The 16,804-nt window shown below is 40.8% G+C and overlaps 1 protein-coding gene and 1 long non-coding RNA gene across 2 annotated transcripts in view; one reads left to right on the top strand and one right to left on the bottom strand.

Moving 5' to 3' along the window:
* The window catches only part of PRORP (protein only RNase P catalytic subunit), a 50,447-nt gene extending 40,668 nt beyond the window's left edge, over positions 1-9,779 (top strand). The window contains exons 5-7 of the mRNA XM_072115504.1: positions 49-197; positions 8,267-8,462; positions 9,576-9,779. Coding sequence (XP_071971605.1) covers positions 49-197; positions 8,267-8,462; positions 9,576-9,707 — 477 coding nt within the window. The 3' untranslated portion in view covers positions 9,708-9,779. The remainder of the gene's footprint in view (positions 1-48; positions 198-8,266; positions 8,463-9,575) is intronic.
* LOC140069613 (uncharacterized) overlaps positions 1-16,804 on the bottom strand; it is a 78,712-nt gene that overhangs the window by 6,772 nt on the left and 55,136 nt on the right. The window lies entirely within an intron of this gene.

The following is a 16,804-nucleotide window of genomic DNA, read 5'->3' as shown; positions in this document are numbered from 1 at the left end:
GATGACAGATCGTGTTTAATTCAATCTCTCTTGTATCATGTCTTCCAGCTCCTGAATATAGTGTCATGTCTGGCAGCAAGGGGCAAGAGGATCTTAGTGCTGGGTAGGAAGCACATGGTGGTCCCCTCTAAGAAATGGCTGAAAGACGACATTCGGCGCTTGCAGGCATATGCCGATTGTTTTTTCCTGGACAATATGTGAGTACGGTTTTACTATACCTCCGCACCCAGATAGTACTACATTTAGGAGTTTTCCAACAGAACAGGGAATCTCCTTATTGTTATGCATCTGCTCGATATGAGAACGGGGATTATCACCTTATTTGTGTGTATAAAGCTGCAATGAACATGTGTGGCCACTGTGGTGGATTTGATGTTCATGCATCTACACTATTGCTCTGTTCACACTTGGGACTCCAGAAGCCCCATTATTGTTTTGTTGGTGATCAGACCACCAACAGAGAAGAGACTGTATTGGATATAATAAATGTGGGGCTACATGCACACTGCCGTGTGCCCGCCGCACCGTAGCACGGCGGGCACATGGCAGCACGGGGGGAGGAGGAGGAGGTGAGCACCGCTCATCCCCGCCCCTCTCCATAGGAAGTTATGGCGCACTGCGCCGTAATACGGGAAAAGATAGGACATCTCCTATCTTTTCCCGGGCTACGTAGAGCGGTACAGGGCCGTGAGCCCATAGAAGTGTATGGGGGACGTATATCGGCCGTATATACGTCCCCCATACATGTGTGTGAATGCAGCCTTACTGTAAGGATTTTCAACCAAAAATTGTAATCCATCAATTTTGATATGTAAAGCGCTACGGAATTTGGTGGCGCTATATAAATAAAGATTATTATTATCAAATACTCAAACATGGCTTTTATACTCTGCTATAAATACGCCCATTGTGGATACTTAACCCCTACGAGACTTTAGGACGCGGTCCCATTTTACAAATTTACAAAATCCAGGGGATTTTGAGATTGTTTTCTCGTGACACATTGTACTTCAAATTAGTTTAAAAATTTGGATGAAATCTTTTGCGTTTAGTTATGAAAAAAAACTACATTTGGCAAAAATTTGGAAAAATTCTTTATTTTCAACGTTCTACGTTCTCTACTTTTGATGCAGATAGTCATGATACCCAAATAAATTCATAACTTACATTTCCCAAATGTCTGCTTTATGTTGGCATGGTTTTTTAAGATTCCACATATTTTACTAGAATGTTATGAGGCTCAGAATTTAGGTATCATTTTTCACATTTTTTGTAAAATCACCAAAACCCGTATTTAGATGGACCTGCTCAACTTCTAATTGACACTGAGAGGCCTAAATAATAGTGAGACTCGTAAATTACCCCATTGTGGAAACTACACACCTCAACGTATGAAAAACCACTTTTAAGAAGTTTGTTAACCCTTTAGGTGCAGTCTGCAAATTGTAATATTTTTTCACAATACACTCATTTTGGGTGGAAAATTAAACATTTAGAATGGATTAAATGAATAAAGGCTCCACAAAGTTTGATACCCAATTTCTCCCGAGTACAATGATACCCCATATTTGGTGGTAACCTGCTGTATGGGCGCAGGGCCGGGCATAGAAGGGAAGGAGGCGCCATCCAGATCAGATTTGCTATGTCACATTGTACAGGCTATAATTTTTTTCTTTTTTTTATTGAGGACCTATAGGGGCTTATTTCTTTTGCCACATGAGATGCACTTTTCTGGTACGTAATTTTGGGGCATCTATAGCTAATTGGTGAGATTTTATTAACTCTTTGTTGGCGGAGGAAATGAAAATCGTCAATTTTTAGGAAATTTTTTTTTTTTTTTTTTTGGGCCGTTAACCATACCATAAAAATAGTATATTACTTTTATTCTATGGGTCGCCACGATTACGAAAAGACCTCATTTATATAGATTTTTTATTTTTTCCCATTTTTACTGAATAAAAAGTAATTTGGCAAAAATGTTGTTAATGTTGTTGTCTTTCATATGCATAACTTTTTTATTTTTCACCTCATAAATCTGTTTAAGGGCTTATTTTTTGCGAGGAGGATTGTTCTTTTTAGTGGTCTTATTTTAGAGTGCATAACATTTTTTAAATCACTTTTTAGAGCATTTTCTATAGGGTATTAATTAAAAATTATCTTTTTTTGGAGCTTTTTTGGGGGTTTTTTTTACGGTGTTCACTTTGCGGATCTAATAATGATTCTGTTTTATTATGCAGATCGATATGGATGCAGCGATACCAAATATGTGGGGGTTTTGTGTATTTTATTCAATTTTACTGAATAAAAACTAATTTGGAGAAAATCTTGTTCATTTTAGCATCACCATCTTTTCGTATGCAGAACTTTTTTATTTTTCGGCTGACAAATCTGGTTAGGGGCTTACTTTTGGCGAGAAGAGTTGTTCTTTTTAGTGGTCTTATTTTAGAGTGTGTAACATTTTTTAAATCACTTTTTAGAGCATTTTTTATAGGGTATTAATTAAAAATTATCCTTTTTCGGATCGTTTTTTGCGTTTTTATCTCCGGCGTTTACCGTGCGGGTCCTGTAATGATTCTGTTTTATTATACAGATTGTTACGGATGCGACAATACCAAATATGCGGGGGGGGGGGTGTTTATTATGCTTTATTAAGTGTTTTTATGGGAAAGTGACATTTTAGGGGCTTATATTTTTATGTATTTAGTTTTTATTTATTCTATGTGTAGTGTTCAGTGTTTTTACATTTTTTTTTACTTTTCCATACTTGCACTTGAACCAGCAATGCTCTGATCGCTGGTTCAAGTTCAACACACTGCTCTACAATACTTTTTCATTGTAGAGCAGTGTAAACTGTCTGAGCATGCTGTCTGACCCGGAAGGGGTCTGACTGCTGCGGACATCGGGCAGCCCCAGGGCACATGGCAGTCCTCGGAGCTGGCCAGAAGTGGATCGGATCCCCCGGTAAGCGACGCGGGGGATCCGATCCATAGCAGAAACACCCTTACACGCCGCAGTCATGCTTGACCACAGCGTGTAAGGGGTTAACACCCGGTGTTAGCGCGCTGTGTCAGGTGTGATTGACAGCTGACAGTCGCTGCTTCTAGTGCCGGCTCCGTTAGTGAGCCGGTGCCAGAAGCAGGACGTTATAGTGCGTCCTGGTGCGCTAAGTATCTAGCCAGGGGGACGTACTATAACGTCCTGGTGCGCCTAGGGGTTAAAAGGCCTGGCCACTTTACCTCATGTTTTTTGCATTGTGTTTGTAAGTATATTATAGCAGGATTAGGGCAAGATACTAGGTAATTTCAGAATATACATCTATTAACCTACTAAGCACTTTTTCATTTTTTGCACTTCTATTTTTTACTCCCCTCATTCCAAAAGTGATAACTTTTTTAGTTTTACGTTTACAGAGCTGTATATGGGCTTGTTATCTGCGGGACAAATTGTACTTTTTAGTGGGAAAAAAAAATTCCAAGTGCGGTGAAATTGACAAGAAATTGATATTTTTATGGCTTTCATTCTGTGCTTCAAATGACACTTTCTCTTTATTCTTTGGGTTGCTTCGATCACAGGGATCGGATTTATATAGGTTTTATATAGCTTTTGTAAAAAAAAAAAAAAATATTTGCCATTTTGCCAAATTCTGAGGCCAATAACTTTATCACACTTTGGTGTACGGACCTATGCAAAGTGTCGTTCCTTGCGGTACGTGCTGCCATTTTAACTTGTATCAATTTGGGACCTACAGTGGTGGACAAAAGTATTGGCACCCCTGCAATTCTGTCAGATAATACTCTGTTTTTTGCCAAAAAATGATTGCAATCAGAAATTCTCTGGTATTATTATCTTCATTTAAATTGTCTTCAATGGAAAATCACAAAAAAATTGTCAAAAAGCCAAATTGGATATAATTCCACACCAAACCTAAAAAAAGGGGTGGACAAAAGTATTGGCATTGTTTGAAAAATCATGTGATGCTTCTCTAATTTGTGCAAGTAACAGCATCTGTAACTTACCTGTGGCACCTAACAGGTGGTGGCAATAACTAAATCACACTTGCAGCCAGTTGAAATGGATTAAAGTTGACTCAACCTTTGTCCTGTGACCATGTGTACCACATTGAGCACGGAGAAAAGAAAGAAGACCAAAGAACTGTCTGAGGGCTTGAGAATCAAAATTGTGATGAAGCCTGAGCAATCTCAAGGTTACAAGTCCATCTCCAAAGACCTCAATGTTCCTGTGTTTACCGTGCGCAGCGTCATCAAGAAGTGGAAAGCCCCTGGCACTGTGGCGCCTCCCTAGATGAAGAAGTGTAAGCCCCTGGCTCTGTGGCCCCTCCCTTGATGAAGAAGTGTAAGCCCCTGGCTCTGTGGCCCCTCCCTAGATAAAGAAGTGTAAGCCCCTGGCTCTGTGGCCCCTCCCTAGATGAAGAAGTGTAAAGCCCCTGCCACTGTGGCGCCTCCCTAGATGAAGAAGTGTAAGCCCCTGGCTCTGTGGCCCCTCCCTAGATGAAGAAGTGTAAGCCCCTGGCTCTGTGGCCCCTCCCTAGATGAAGAAGTGTAAGCCCCTGGCTCTGTGGCCCCTCCCTAGATGAAGAAGTGTAAGCCCCTGGCTCTGTGGCCCCTCCCTAGATGAAGAAGTGTAAGCCCCTGGCTCTGTGGCCCCTCCCTAGATGAAGAAGTGTAAGCCCCTGGCTCTGTGGCCCCTCCCTAGATGAAGAAGTGTAAGCCCCTGGCTCTGTGGCCCCTCCCTAGATAAAGAAGTGTAAGCCCCTGGCTCTGTGGCCCCTCCCTAGATAAAGAAGTGTAAGCCCCTGGCTCTGTGGCCACTCCCTAGATAAAGAAGTGTAAGCCCCTGGCTCTGTGGCCACTCCCTAGATAAAGAAGTGTAAGCCCCTGGCTCTGTGGCCCCTCCCTAGATAAAGAAGTGTAAGCCCCTGGCTCTGTGGCCACTCCCTAGATAAAGAAGTGTAAGCCCCTGGCACTTTGTAACCTCCCTAGATGTGGACGGAAAAGAAAAATTGACGAGAGATTTCAACGCAACATTGTGCAGATGGTGGATGAAGAACCTTGACTAACATCCAAACAAGTTCCAGCTGCCCTGCAGTCCAAGGGTACAACAGTGTCAACCCGTACTATCCCCAGTGTCTGAATGAAAAGGGACTGTATGGTAGGATATCCAGGAAGACCCAAATTCTTTACACAGAAACATAAAAAAAACTGAATGGAGTTTGCCAAACCTTACCTGAGAAATCCTAGAACGTTTTGGGAGAATGTTCTCTGGTCAGATGAGACAAAAGTAGAACTTTTTGAGAAAAGGCATCAACAGTTTACAGGAAAAAAAAGAGGCCTTCAAAGAAAAGAACACGGTCCCTACAGTCAATCATGGTGGAGATTCCCTGATGTTTTGGGGTTGCTTTGCTGCCTCTGGCACTGGACTGCTTGACCGTGTGCATAGCATTATGAAGTCTGAAGACTACCAACAAATTTGGCAGCATAATGTTGGGCCCAGTGTGAGAAAGCTGGGTCTCCCTAAAAGGTCATGGGTCTTCCAGCAGGACAATGACCCAAAATACACTTCAAAATGCACTACAAAATGGTTTAAGTGAAAGTACTGGAGACTTGTAAAGAGGCAGCAATGAGTCCAGACCTGAATCCCATAGAACATCTGTGGAGAGATCTCACAATGGCAGCTTGGGACCTGGAGCAGTGGCCAAAGAAGAATGGTCTAAAATTCCAGCAAAGCATCGTAAGAAACCGGAAGAGGTTGTTTGCAGTTTTGTCTAAAGGTTGTGCTACCAAGTATTAGGCTGAGGGTGCCAGTACTTTTGTCCGGCCCATTTTTGGAGTTTTGTGTAAAATGATCAATGATTTGACTTTTTTTTCGTTCTCTTTTGTGTTTTTTCAATGCAAGCTAAGTAAATGAAGATATTCATACCAAAGAATTTGTCATTGCAATCATTTTCTGGAAGAAAACGAGTATTATCTGACAGAATTGCAGGGGTGTCAATACTTCTGGCCACCACTGTATATGTCATGTATATGTGACCGGTTTTAGTGCAAATTGATAAATGTGCCCCACTGTGTATTGACTCCTGCCATGGACACAGATTTTGAGTATAGTCTTTTCATGCCTTTTAACCCCTTCACGCTCCGTGGCGGATATATCCGCCACGGAGCGCAGTGACTTAGCGCTCAGTGGCGGATATATCCGCCACGGCGCTTATGCCGGCTCGGCTCTGGATCAGAGCTGAACCGGCATCGGGAAACACGGGGTGCCGGCTGTAACTAATAGCCGGCACCCCAGTGTAACACCCGCAGTGGGCTCCGATCGCGGGTGTGTAACCCGTTAAATGCCGCGGTCAGCACGACCGCGGCATCTAACATGCCTCTGGGGGTCTTTCCCCCACGATCGGCCCCCCCGAACCGTTTTCGGGGGACGCCGATCGCTGCTATGGAAGTGCTGGGGTCCGATCTGGTCCCCAGCACTGCCTGCAGGCACTGCCAGTAAGATGGCGTCTGTGACGTCATCTTACTGGCATAGTGCCAGCCTATGCAAGTGCATAGGCTAACACTGATAATACCCTGCAATACATGATTATTGCAGAGTATTATCATGAACAAGCAATCAGATGATTGCTTGGTCATTTCCCATGGTGGAAAAAGTGAAAAAGTAAAAAAAAAAATGTTATTCAATAAAAAATAAAGTAATAAATCAATAAAAATGCCCATAAGCCCCATAACATATAAAGAGACATATAACCCCAAAAAAGTCTAAATCATAACAAAAACCCCATATATATAGTATCACCGCGTCCGTAACAACCCGTAGAATACAAGTAAATCATTATTGAACCCGTACGATGAACGCAGTTAAAAAAAACTATTGAAAACCCACCAAAAATTAACATTTTTACCTATTCAATCTTACAAAAAATGCCATCAAAAGTGATCAAAAAAACATATGTACTCCATAATGATACTGCTGCAAAGTACAGCATGTCCCGCAAAAAACAAGCCATCAACCAGCTCCAAAGTCAAAAAAGTAAAAATGTTATGCCACTTGGAAGACAGCAATGCAAAAATGATAGATTTTTTCCCACATTACGGTTTTATTTGACAAATTTAGTAAAATGTAAGAAAATATATTCAAGTCTGGTATCCCCGTAATCGTATCGTCCCATAGAATAAAGCTAACATGATTATTAGGCTAAACGGTGAACACGAAAAAAAAAAAAGTCAAAAATCCAGTACAGAATTTATGCTTTTCTACTCATACCCTCAAAAACGAGTTCCTAAATTTTCAACAATAGGTGATACCAACCCCAAAATGGCAACACTGGAAAAAGCATCTCATCCCGCAAACAAAAATGCCGTCACATGGCCACAATAACGAAAAAGCGAAAATTTATAGCCTACAAAAGGGACCAAAGAGGAAACTAAAATCCTGGCAGCTGCAGGTCCCTCCTTCCATTCTGCGCCTTGCTGTGTACCCATAAAACAAGTAACGTCCACATGTGGGGGGTCTCTGCACTCGGGAGAAATTGCAGGACAAATTGTATGGTGGGTTTCCTATTTTTATCTTTTGGAAATGTGTAAATTTTAGGGCTAAATGAGCATATAACCGGAACAATTTGACCAATCTAAATTTCACCTCCATTTTGATTCAATTACTATGAAGATCTCAAGGGGTTAACAATCTTCCTAAAAGCTGTTTCTGATAGTTTGAGGGGTGCAGATTTGAAAATGGGCTGATTATATACGGGGGTTTTGATACTAAATATGTAACATTTCATTCAAAACTGTATTTATCCGCAAAAGAGTAAATTCTGAAAATATGGAAAATCGCTATTCGATTTGTAAGCCGAGCGACATCAAAATATATTATCCAGACATTTCAAAAATTATGAAAATGTAAAGTAGACACATGGGAAATGTTATGCAGCAACTTATTTAGGTGGTAAATCTATCTACCTGAAAATGTAATGATTTTGAATTTCAAAAAAGTGAGATTTTTCAAAAAATTCATCATTTTTTCTTTTTTTGAAAAATAAACGCAAAACTTATCAGCCAAAATTTACCACTAAAATGAAGTACAATATGTGGGGAAAAAACAATCTCAGAATCGCTTTGATAAGTAACAGTGTTCAAAAGTTATAACCATATAAAGCGAAGCAAGTCAGAATCCAAAAAATGGGGCTGAGCCTTAAGCTGTAAAATGGCTGCGTCCTTAAGGGGTTAATGTGTTTCATATTCTCTCTCGGCAGATCACTAGATGACCCTTTCCTGCTTTACGCCTGTCTAAGCTCTGGTAGTCACTGTTGCTTTATTACTAGTGACCTTCTAAGGGACCACAAAGCATGTCTACCTAACAGAGAAATACAACAGCTCTTCTTCAAGTGGCAGCGCGGACACCAGCTAGTGCTTCCTTTCTATTCCGGAAAGGGGGATGTTCATTTGAGGGTAAATCAAATTTACAATTATTCGCTTTATTTGTAAAGAGAGTCTGGTTTTCCCAATTTTCTTATCATCATGAGATTTTCTAAGAACATGGTTTTCATACTTTTATTATGTTTTGCATTTTTAGAACATTTTCAATAATAAACTAAAAGCTTTTATTTTTTAATTACGGTACCTTCATTTTCTGCCCATAGATACTGTAAGGTTGTTACCTTATCCCATGTTTTTCTGTTTACCGAGGGACCAGGTTACAGTTGCCCATATTAATGGTCCTTAACATATTCCTCTGCCTATTTCTGCACTGATCACTTGTTCTCTATTAAGTGTAGAGGTCGAGTAGAAATTTGTTTTTCCGTTTACTGAGGGACCAGGTTACAGTTGCCCATATGAAAGGTTAACATATCCCACTGCCTATTTCTCCACTTACGAGTCACTTCAGTGTGTCAGTTCACCTGTACTCATCACTTGCTCTCTAACAAGTGCAGAGGCAAAGTAGTAACCAATTTTTGTGTTACTGAGGGATCAGGTTACAGCTGCCCATAGAAGTCTATGGGTGAGGGAACATCTACTTTTAATTAGTGCTCTCTCTTTTCAACACTACTCAATACTTTTGTATAATGTACCCCATGCTGTTATGTATGAGAGAGAGAAAGGGCAGCACAATCTATTCATCTCTTTGTGTTGTGTATTGGCAACAAGACGGCAGCTTGTCTCTTCCCATTCTCTATTTAAATTCATGAAATATTAGCTACTAGAAGTGGGGCTCACAGAGGGAAAAACTGACAATTGTAAGATACTTGCTATGCCCATAAGTAATCTTATTCTGATAAGTCAGATATACAACAAATTTAATGGCTGACATGGAGAGAGCAATGCATTATGGTCTATGCTGATAAAATATATTAGAAGTATACTGTCACACATAATATATAAACCATTATGGCGTACACTAGATTTCCATATTGCACATAACTGCTGTAGTGATCACTAAGCCATATATAAGGGATGGACATTTTTTTTTGGTAGACGCTTAGAATACATACAGTTTTCCATCTTAACAGCAATATAGAAATATGTATTAAAAAATGACAATAACTCTTTATTTTCTTCCCGCAGCCAATCCTGACATATGATACCATCCTGCAGAATACACAGCTTTCCTGGCACATTCCTTATGATGAAGTTGGGGTAAAGAGAACTACCTATGAGGTCCCCAAGACTTGGCTGTGTCTGAGGAAGTCCACCTAGTAGTACTCACCGTCTTATGTTCATGTGCATTATATCTTTCTATTATGTCATAATAAATCTTATCAATTCTTGCTTTATGCTGCCTGTTTAAAGTTGCACAGTTAACTTTTTGGTGATTGTATTCCAAAGAACTAGCTGATTATGGAGTGTCCTGATGTTAGGCCTCCCAGTAATCATCTATAACTTGTTAGCAGGGAATTTCGTTCCACAAAACCCCACAATAAACCCGAACGTTACCTTATAGGTGGCAGTGGGACTCCTCTGTGTTGCTGCTTCTGAGATCCAGTCGTGGAACGTGAAGGGGTAGATTTACAATGCAGAGCGGCTGTGAGGTGGTGGAGGACACCTCTGGGTCCAGGAGGTCTCCCATCTCCTTGACTGGATCTCAGAAGACAATAATGGTAAATACAGGCGGTCCCCTACTTAAGAACACTCGACTTACATACGACCCCTAGTTACAAACGGACCTCTGGATATTGGTAATTTAGTGTACTTTAGTCCTAGGCTACAATAAACAGCTATAACAGTTATCACAGGTGTCTGTAATGAAGCTTTAGTGTTAATCCTGGTTCTTATGACAATCCAACATTTTTAAAATCCAATTGTCACAGAGACCAAAAAAGTCCTGGCTGGGATTACAATGATAAAATATACAGTTCAGACTTGCATACAAACTCAACTTAAGAACAAACCTACAGACCCTATCTTGTATGTAACGCGGGGACTGCCTGTAATAGTCTTTTTTTGTGCTGAAGCAGCAACACAGTGACTGTAGGGTACTGTTCAGGGTTTATCATGGGGTTTTGTGGTAACAGCTTCCCTGTAAATCTACCTTCAGTACCACTGCAAGGTAGAATTATCTTAGGGACCACTGTGAAAATTAAAATATTTAAGCAGCCTACCTGTATTTAGCAGAAATCCTATGGTTGTGCATAGAAAGAGGGAGATAAGTCCATCTTTCCTCCGTTGGAAAAAAAAAACTAAATTATTGGACGGTTTCCACACAAACGTCTTTTGCGGCCTGTATGTCAACAGCATGTGAGGTCGGCTAACAAACCGATAACAATAGAGAAACTTCCCAATTAGTGCATACACAGGGCTATGGAAACAGCCGCCATGTGTATGAGCCCATTGAGACGCATGGTGACTTGTGCTAGCCATTAAAACATTGGCTAAAACCCGGCCAAAAAAAATACTTTTGTGTGAATGTATTCTTACACCAGGAGCTTACGGGAAATATACCGGATATGTTTGATTGGTTCAAAATAGGTTTTGTAGAAAAAAAAAATAAAAATTAAATTGTGACTCATAAGTGATAGTCTACTCTAATATTTTTAGGTTTTAACCAGATAACTAGATTTTCACTTCTATAGTGGTACTCGTTTTACCGTAAGAGGAACTTCCACTTCTGTATCTAACATGGTCATGGTGAAACTGAAATTTGTACCTGTGCAGTTCCCATCTGTCCCCACATTTTTGGATATGATCTCAATTTTGGTTAAAAAAAATATGCTGGGAGCTTCACCTCTACGAACTGACATATTTTATATCTACCACTTCTGATATAGCAGAATCATGTAGAGCATTTCGGACGTAACTTTCATGTTTCCCAGCAATTTGTCATTTTCAAAGTGAAAAATCAGTTTTTATCTTTATGCAAATAAGGTTCGGGGTGTCTCGGGGCTGTGGTGGTGACTGCTGCTGCAACTTTACAAAACACTTGACTTCCCATGTTAAAGGAAGACCTAGAAAAGCTGTTAGTACAGTGGTAGCAGCCAGTGCAATTGCTATGGGGACCACAGTGTCAGGGGGGCCCCGTCATCCAACCTAACACTAAAGAATAGAGGATGTGCACCATTATATACATATTTTAGTGCACATTTTACAGTATATTATGTATATAACATATATATGCTGTACATCTGTATATGGCACTATATGTGGGTGTATATGTGATGTACAGGCGGTCCCCTACTTAAGGACACCCGACTTACAGACAACCCATAGTTACAGACAGACCCCTCTGCCAACTGTGACCTCTGGTGAAGCTCTCTGGATGCTTTACTATAGTCCCAGACTGCAATGATCAGCTGTAAGATGTCTGTAATGAAGCTTTATTCATAATTCTTGGTCCAATTACACCAAAAATTTTGAAACTCCAATTGTCACTGGGGCAAAAGAAAAAAAATTGTCTAGAACTTCCATTATAAAATATACAGTTTCGACTTACATACAAATTCAACTTAAGAACAAACCTCCAGACCCTATCTTGTATGTAACCCGGGGACTGCCTGTATATATATGCTCTATATGTTGTAAGTATAAATGTGTGTATGAGTGAAGAACTGTATGTTTATGTACATAAATATATGTATATATATGAATGTAATATGAAAATTTTAAAGTGGGTAGGGGGGCCCCATTCTGAAGTCTGTTATGGGGCCCTGTCTTTCCTAGTTACACCCCTATGTTAGTACATATTTTAGCATGTCCGACCTTATTGTTCCAGTGCACAGGAAAACTGCCAGTGCAGCAGATTTTACACAATCCAAAAAGTGAAGCGATGCAGAACATTGAAGAAAATAACCTTCCTGTAATTGGTGATCCATTCCCAGCTTTATTCTAACACACTTCAAACATTTAGGGCTAGTTCTGGGGCGCTGCTGAGTCTTTTTCCTCAATTTCATGCAGATGGTGCTTGAATATAGGACATGACGGTCAAAACCTGAATTGGGAAGTCTGGCACTGCCGTGTGAATATACCCTTACACTATCTGCACACATGGCGGATTATGTGCAGATTTTTCACATGGATTTTATTGCAGAAAATCTACAGCATAATACAGTAGCATTAAAGGGCTCCTTACCACTTGGAAAAAACTGTATACACTCAAGTATAAGCCGACGTGAATATAAGGCAAGACTCCTTTAAAGGGAACCTGTCACACACAATGAAATGGCAGCGGTAGCTATTCAGCCCCTTGCCCCCAGTATATAGCCAGCCAGCATTCTCCCAGTATATAGCCAGCCAGCATTCTTCCAGTATATAGCAAGCGCTCTGCGCCATTATATAGCCAGTCAGCTTTTCACCAGTACCAGTTTGCCCAGTTCATAAAAAATAGAAAGTCAATACTCACTGTGGTTCTGATGCCGGCTGCCGCTGCCATAATATTGTGTGTGCCGGCACACTCTCTCATGTCAGTGGCGGCTGACGTCACAGCTTGTGCGCTGAAGCGTCACATGGACCTGCTGCTGCCTGACGGATCTCAGAGAAGACATGCGGGGGTGGGGGGGGGCGTCGCAATGGTGATTATTTCTTTTATTATTATTTTTTTACTCTAGTATTACTCAAGTTTGGGTTTTTCAACATATTTTTTGTGTAAGCAGATTTACGTTTTTTTTTACATTTTTTACTTGCAGAACATCTAACACTAGTGTGAATTTCGTCCAATACGGTTACAAAGTCTACTACATGTTGTTTTCAAATGGATTATTTAAAAAAAAAAAGATATTGGCTGCCCAAAGAGCAATTCTGTAGAACTCTGGGAACTTTACATCTCTCCTGTCGCCCAACCTCAGAACTCGATATGGGTCTAGTAAGCAACGCCCCTTCCCTCATCAGAATCTCTGACTTGTCACCATCTTGTCAGAAATATGATCAATAAAAATCAATCCATACCCCCCCCCCCCTATCTGGTGGAGGAATGACTTCTCATGACTTATCATTCCAAACCTAAGTCGTTTGTAATACATAGCTCTTTCCTGTGCTTAGCCTGCCCATTCTACTGACTGATAACATCCTGTAATTAAGAACAAGCTGAGAACATTCTGATCCGAATGTGTAAAAGGGAACAAGAGGGATTACATAATCATGTTTGGTGTTCAAAGTCAAGAAGATCAAATAGTTCAGGATTAATCATGCAAAAAATATATAACCACAAAACAACATAAAGTCCCATAACACATATGAAAGAGCATGTCTCAGGCAAGGGACACACATGCCTGCAGAACATCCAGAGGCCTAACCTACAGTGATTTATCCTGATCCTATCTTACTATTACATCACATGTCGGCTGTGGGTGTATGGAGATGGCTCACGGGTTGAGCCCTCTTCATAAAAGGGTTGGTGTTTGCTACATCTTGCAGCAAACACCCACCGGTAACACTCGTGGTCAGTGCTGACAAAGCTGCCGGAGGCATTTCAATCCCGGTGGTGCATGGACGGCGCCATCTTGGAGTCTATAGCCGCCCCCTCTGAAGTCATCGGGGGGCAGCGATCAGTTGCCATGACAGCTTCAGGTCTTACGAGTTGCACATTGTAACAAATGATGTGGAAAATCCCCAAATACTGCCATACTGTTGTACGGTAGTATATGGTAGGATCAATCAGACAACCTAGGGTTAAAGTACCCATGACATTTTTTGGCACTTTAAAAAATCATTAAAAATGCAACTAAAAAGTGATCAAAAGGCTGTACAGTACTTAAAATGGTAGCATTGAAAATGTCATCAAAGGTCACAAATAAATACACCACACGCAGCTCTGTACACCGAGGTATAAAAAGCTATTAGTGCCAGAAGATTGTAAAATGAAGAATTTTTTTTGTACAGGTTTTAATTTTTTTAAATGTATGAAAACTTTATAAAACCTATACAAATTTGATATCTCCGTGATCGCACCATCCCAAAGAATAAAGTAGATTTGTCATTTGGGGCGCACAGTGAAAGCAGTAAAATCCAAGCCCACAAGAAAATGCTGCAAATGCGTTTTTTCACCATTTTCACTGCATTTGGAATTTTTTCCCTCTTCCCAGTACACGGCATAGACTACTTAATACCAACGCCATGAAGTGCAATTTGTCATGCAGAAAAGAAGCCCTCAGGTCTTTACATGGAAAAATATAAAGTTATAGATTTGGGGGGGAGTAAAACATGTGGGGAGTAAAAAATGGAACACAAAAAGTGAAAATAGGCCTATGTGTTAATATCATAGTGTCTAATTATTACTCCTCAAGGCTGCAGAATGTCTTATATTGCTTTGAATTGCGATTATTTTCCCCAGAACGCCACCTCCATGCCAAGTGCCAGGCAGGGTCTGGCGCAGAATTGTACAGGGCTCATTCACACGGCCGTTCATGGGGACGTACATGCGGCCACATATACGTCCCCATAGGCAGCAATGGCGGTACCGATCCTGGCCTACACCACAAAAAGATAGAGCATACTCTATCTTTCTTGGAGTGTGCGGCCCTGTGCTGTATTTTTCTATGGAGGGAGGAGGGGTCACCGCCTCCTCACCACCATCACACGGCGGTATGCCCGCACGGCTGGCATACCGCGTGTGAATGAACTCTTACTATTTCTGGGATAAGTGACAGCTGACCCAGGCAAAACATACTTGTGGTATCAAACTGGCACATGGTCTGGGGATAATCCAAGGTCAGGGCAGATGGAGATGTTTTTTCCCAGGTTGTGAATCTGATGTAATCAATAGCAGTGTATGAATACAGGTCTCATAGTTACATAGATAGTACGGTTGAAAAAAGATGCATGTTCATCAAGCTCAAACAAGGAAGGAAAAAGAAGTTATTTGGATGTAAAAAAAAGGCATCTAGGCCCTTCTTGAAGCTCTATGCTGTCGCTGCTGTGACCATCTCCTGAGGCAGGCTATTCCAGAGATTCACAATTCTTACAGTAAAGAAGCCTTTTCAACTTTGGAGATTAAAGGAAATCTACCATTTGATTTTATGCATTGTAAAACAAACATACTTTGAGAATGCTGTAGCTATACTGATGCAGAAACATATCTTGTTTAATCCCGAAACCAAGTGGTTTTGCCCAAAAACCAATTATAAAATTCAGGGCCTTGGGAAAGCTGGGTGCAGACTGGCTGCCGTACAGAAAAGAGCTCCCAGAACTGTTCATACAGGACTAATCAACCTGAGCTGGATATCCCACACACAGCAGCTGGGGGATGGTGCAGCGATTGATTACTTCTGCCTGTCAGGGACAACACAGTAATTACAGCATTCTCTGAAGCAGTGCATAATTAGGGTAAGATGAGACGCCCTGGAGCAGCTACAGGAGCGACAGAGCCTCATTATCATAATTTTATAATTGTTTTTCCAGCAAAACCACTCAACTCAGTGATTAAACAAGATATGTTTCTGCATCAGTGTAGCTACAGCATTCTCAAGGTATGTTTGGTTCATAATGCATGAAATCAAATGGAAGATTTCCTTTAAACATTGTTTTCTCCAGATAGAGACAGCGCCCCTTTGTCTTTTGATGTCATTTTGCCTGGAACAACTTTGCACCATGTTTTTTTTTTGTAAGGACCATTTACATAAATTAATCACGTCACCCCCTAAGTCATTTCTCTTTCAGACTCAATAAATATTTTAATCTTTTGTGGCTCTTTACTGTACCCTAGTGCCATCATATTTTGCAGCGCTGTATAGATCATGGGGTACATATACAAACAAAATAAGAAATCAAAGTAATAACATAGTGATATGAAAAAATAGGAGTGAAGGCCCTGCTCGCAAGAACTTACAATCCACCTCTACAACATGTTCATATGCAGCCATAATTTTAAGTACCCTCACAAGAAAGCACAGTGCAGCGCCTCATATTCTTGGGCCAGAAACAATGGGGCCGTGTGTCATCAGTGTGTAATCCTTTTCTAAACTGTATGTTTGCTAACAAAAGATCCATGTGCAGGAATGAGCAGTCCCGATGGCGAGTTTTGGCGTTCGGAAAATTGATGCCCCTAGCAAACTCGCCCAATCAAAGCCATGGCTAGCTGCTAGGACATCAATTTTCTGGATTTTCATAAAAATGAGCATATCAAATTCTCTAACGGGACGCAAGGGGCGGACGTGAGGCTAGTGTCCCGTTGGAGATTTTGATATGCGCATTTTTATCTTTAGGTTTGTGAGTATGATGAATTGCAATACATTTTAATCTGTTTGAACGTACCACACCATCTGCATGCATATTTCTTCCAGTAATAACCCATAATAAAATACTTGAAGAAAAAGCAAAGAGACGCGGTGGTGCTGGTCTGAACAGTGGCATGATTTCATCAGGAGGAT

The sequence above is a fragment of the Engystomops pustulosus genome, chromosome 7 (genome assembly GCF_040894005.1).
Source record: "Engystomops pustulosus chromosome 7, aEngPut4.maternal, whole genome shotgun sequence".
Lineage (NCBI taxonomy): Eukaryota > Metazoa > Chordata > Amphibia > Anura > Leptodactylidae > Engystomops > Engystomops pustulosus.
This window is presented reverse-complemented; position numbering and strand designations above follow the sequence as displayed.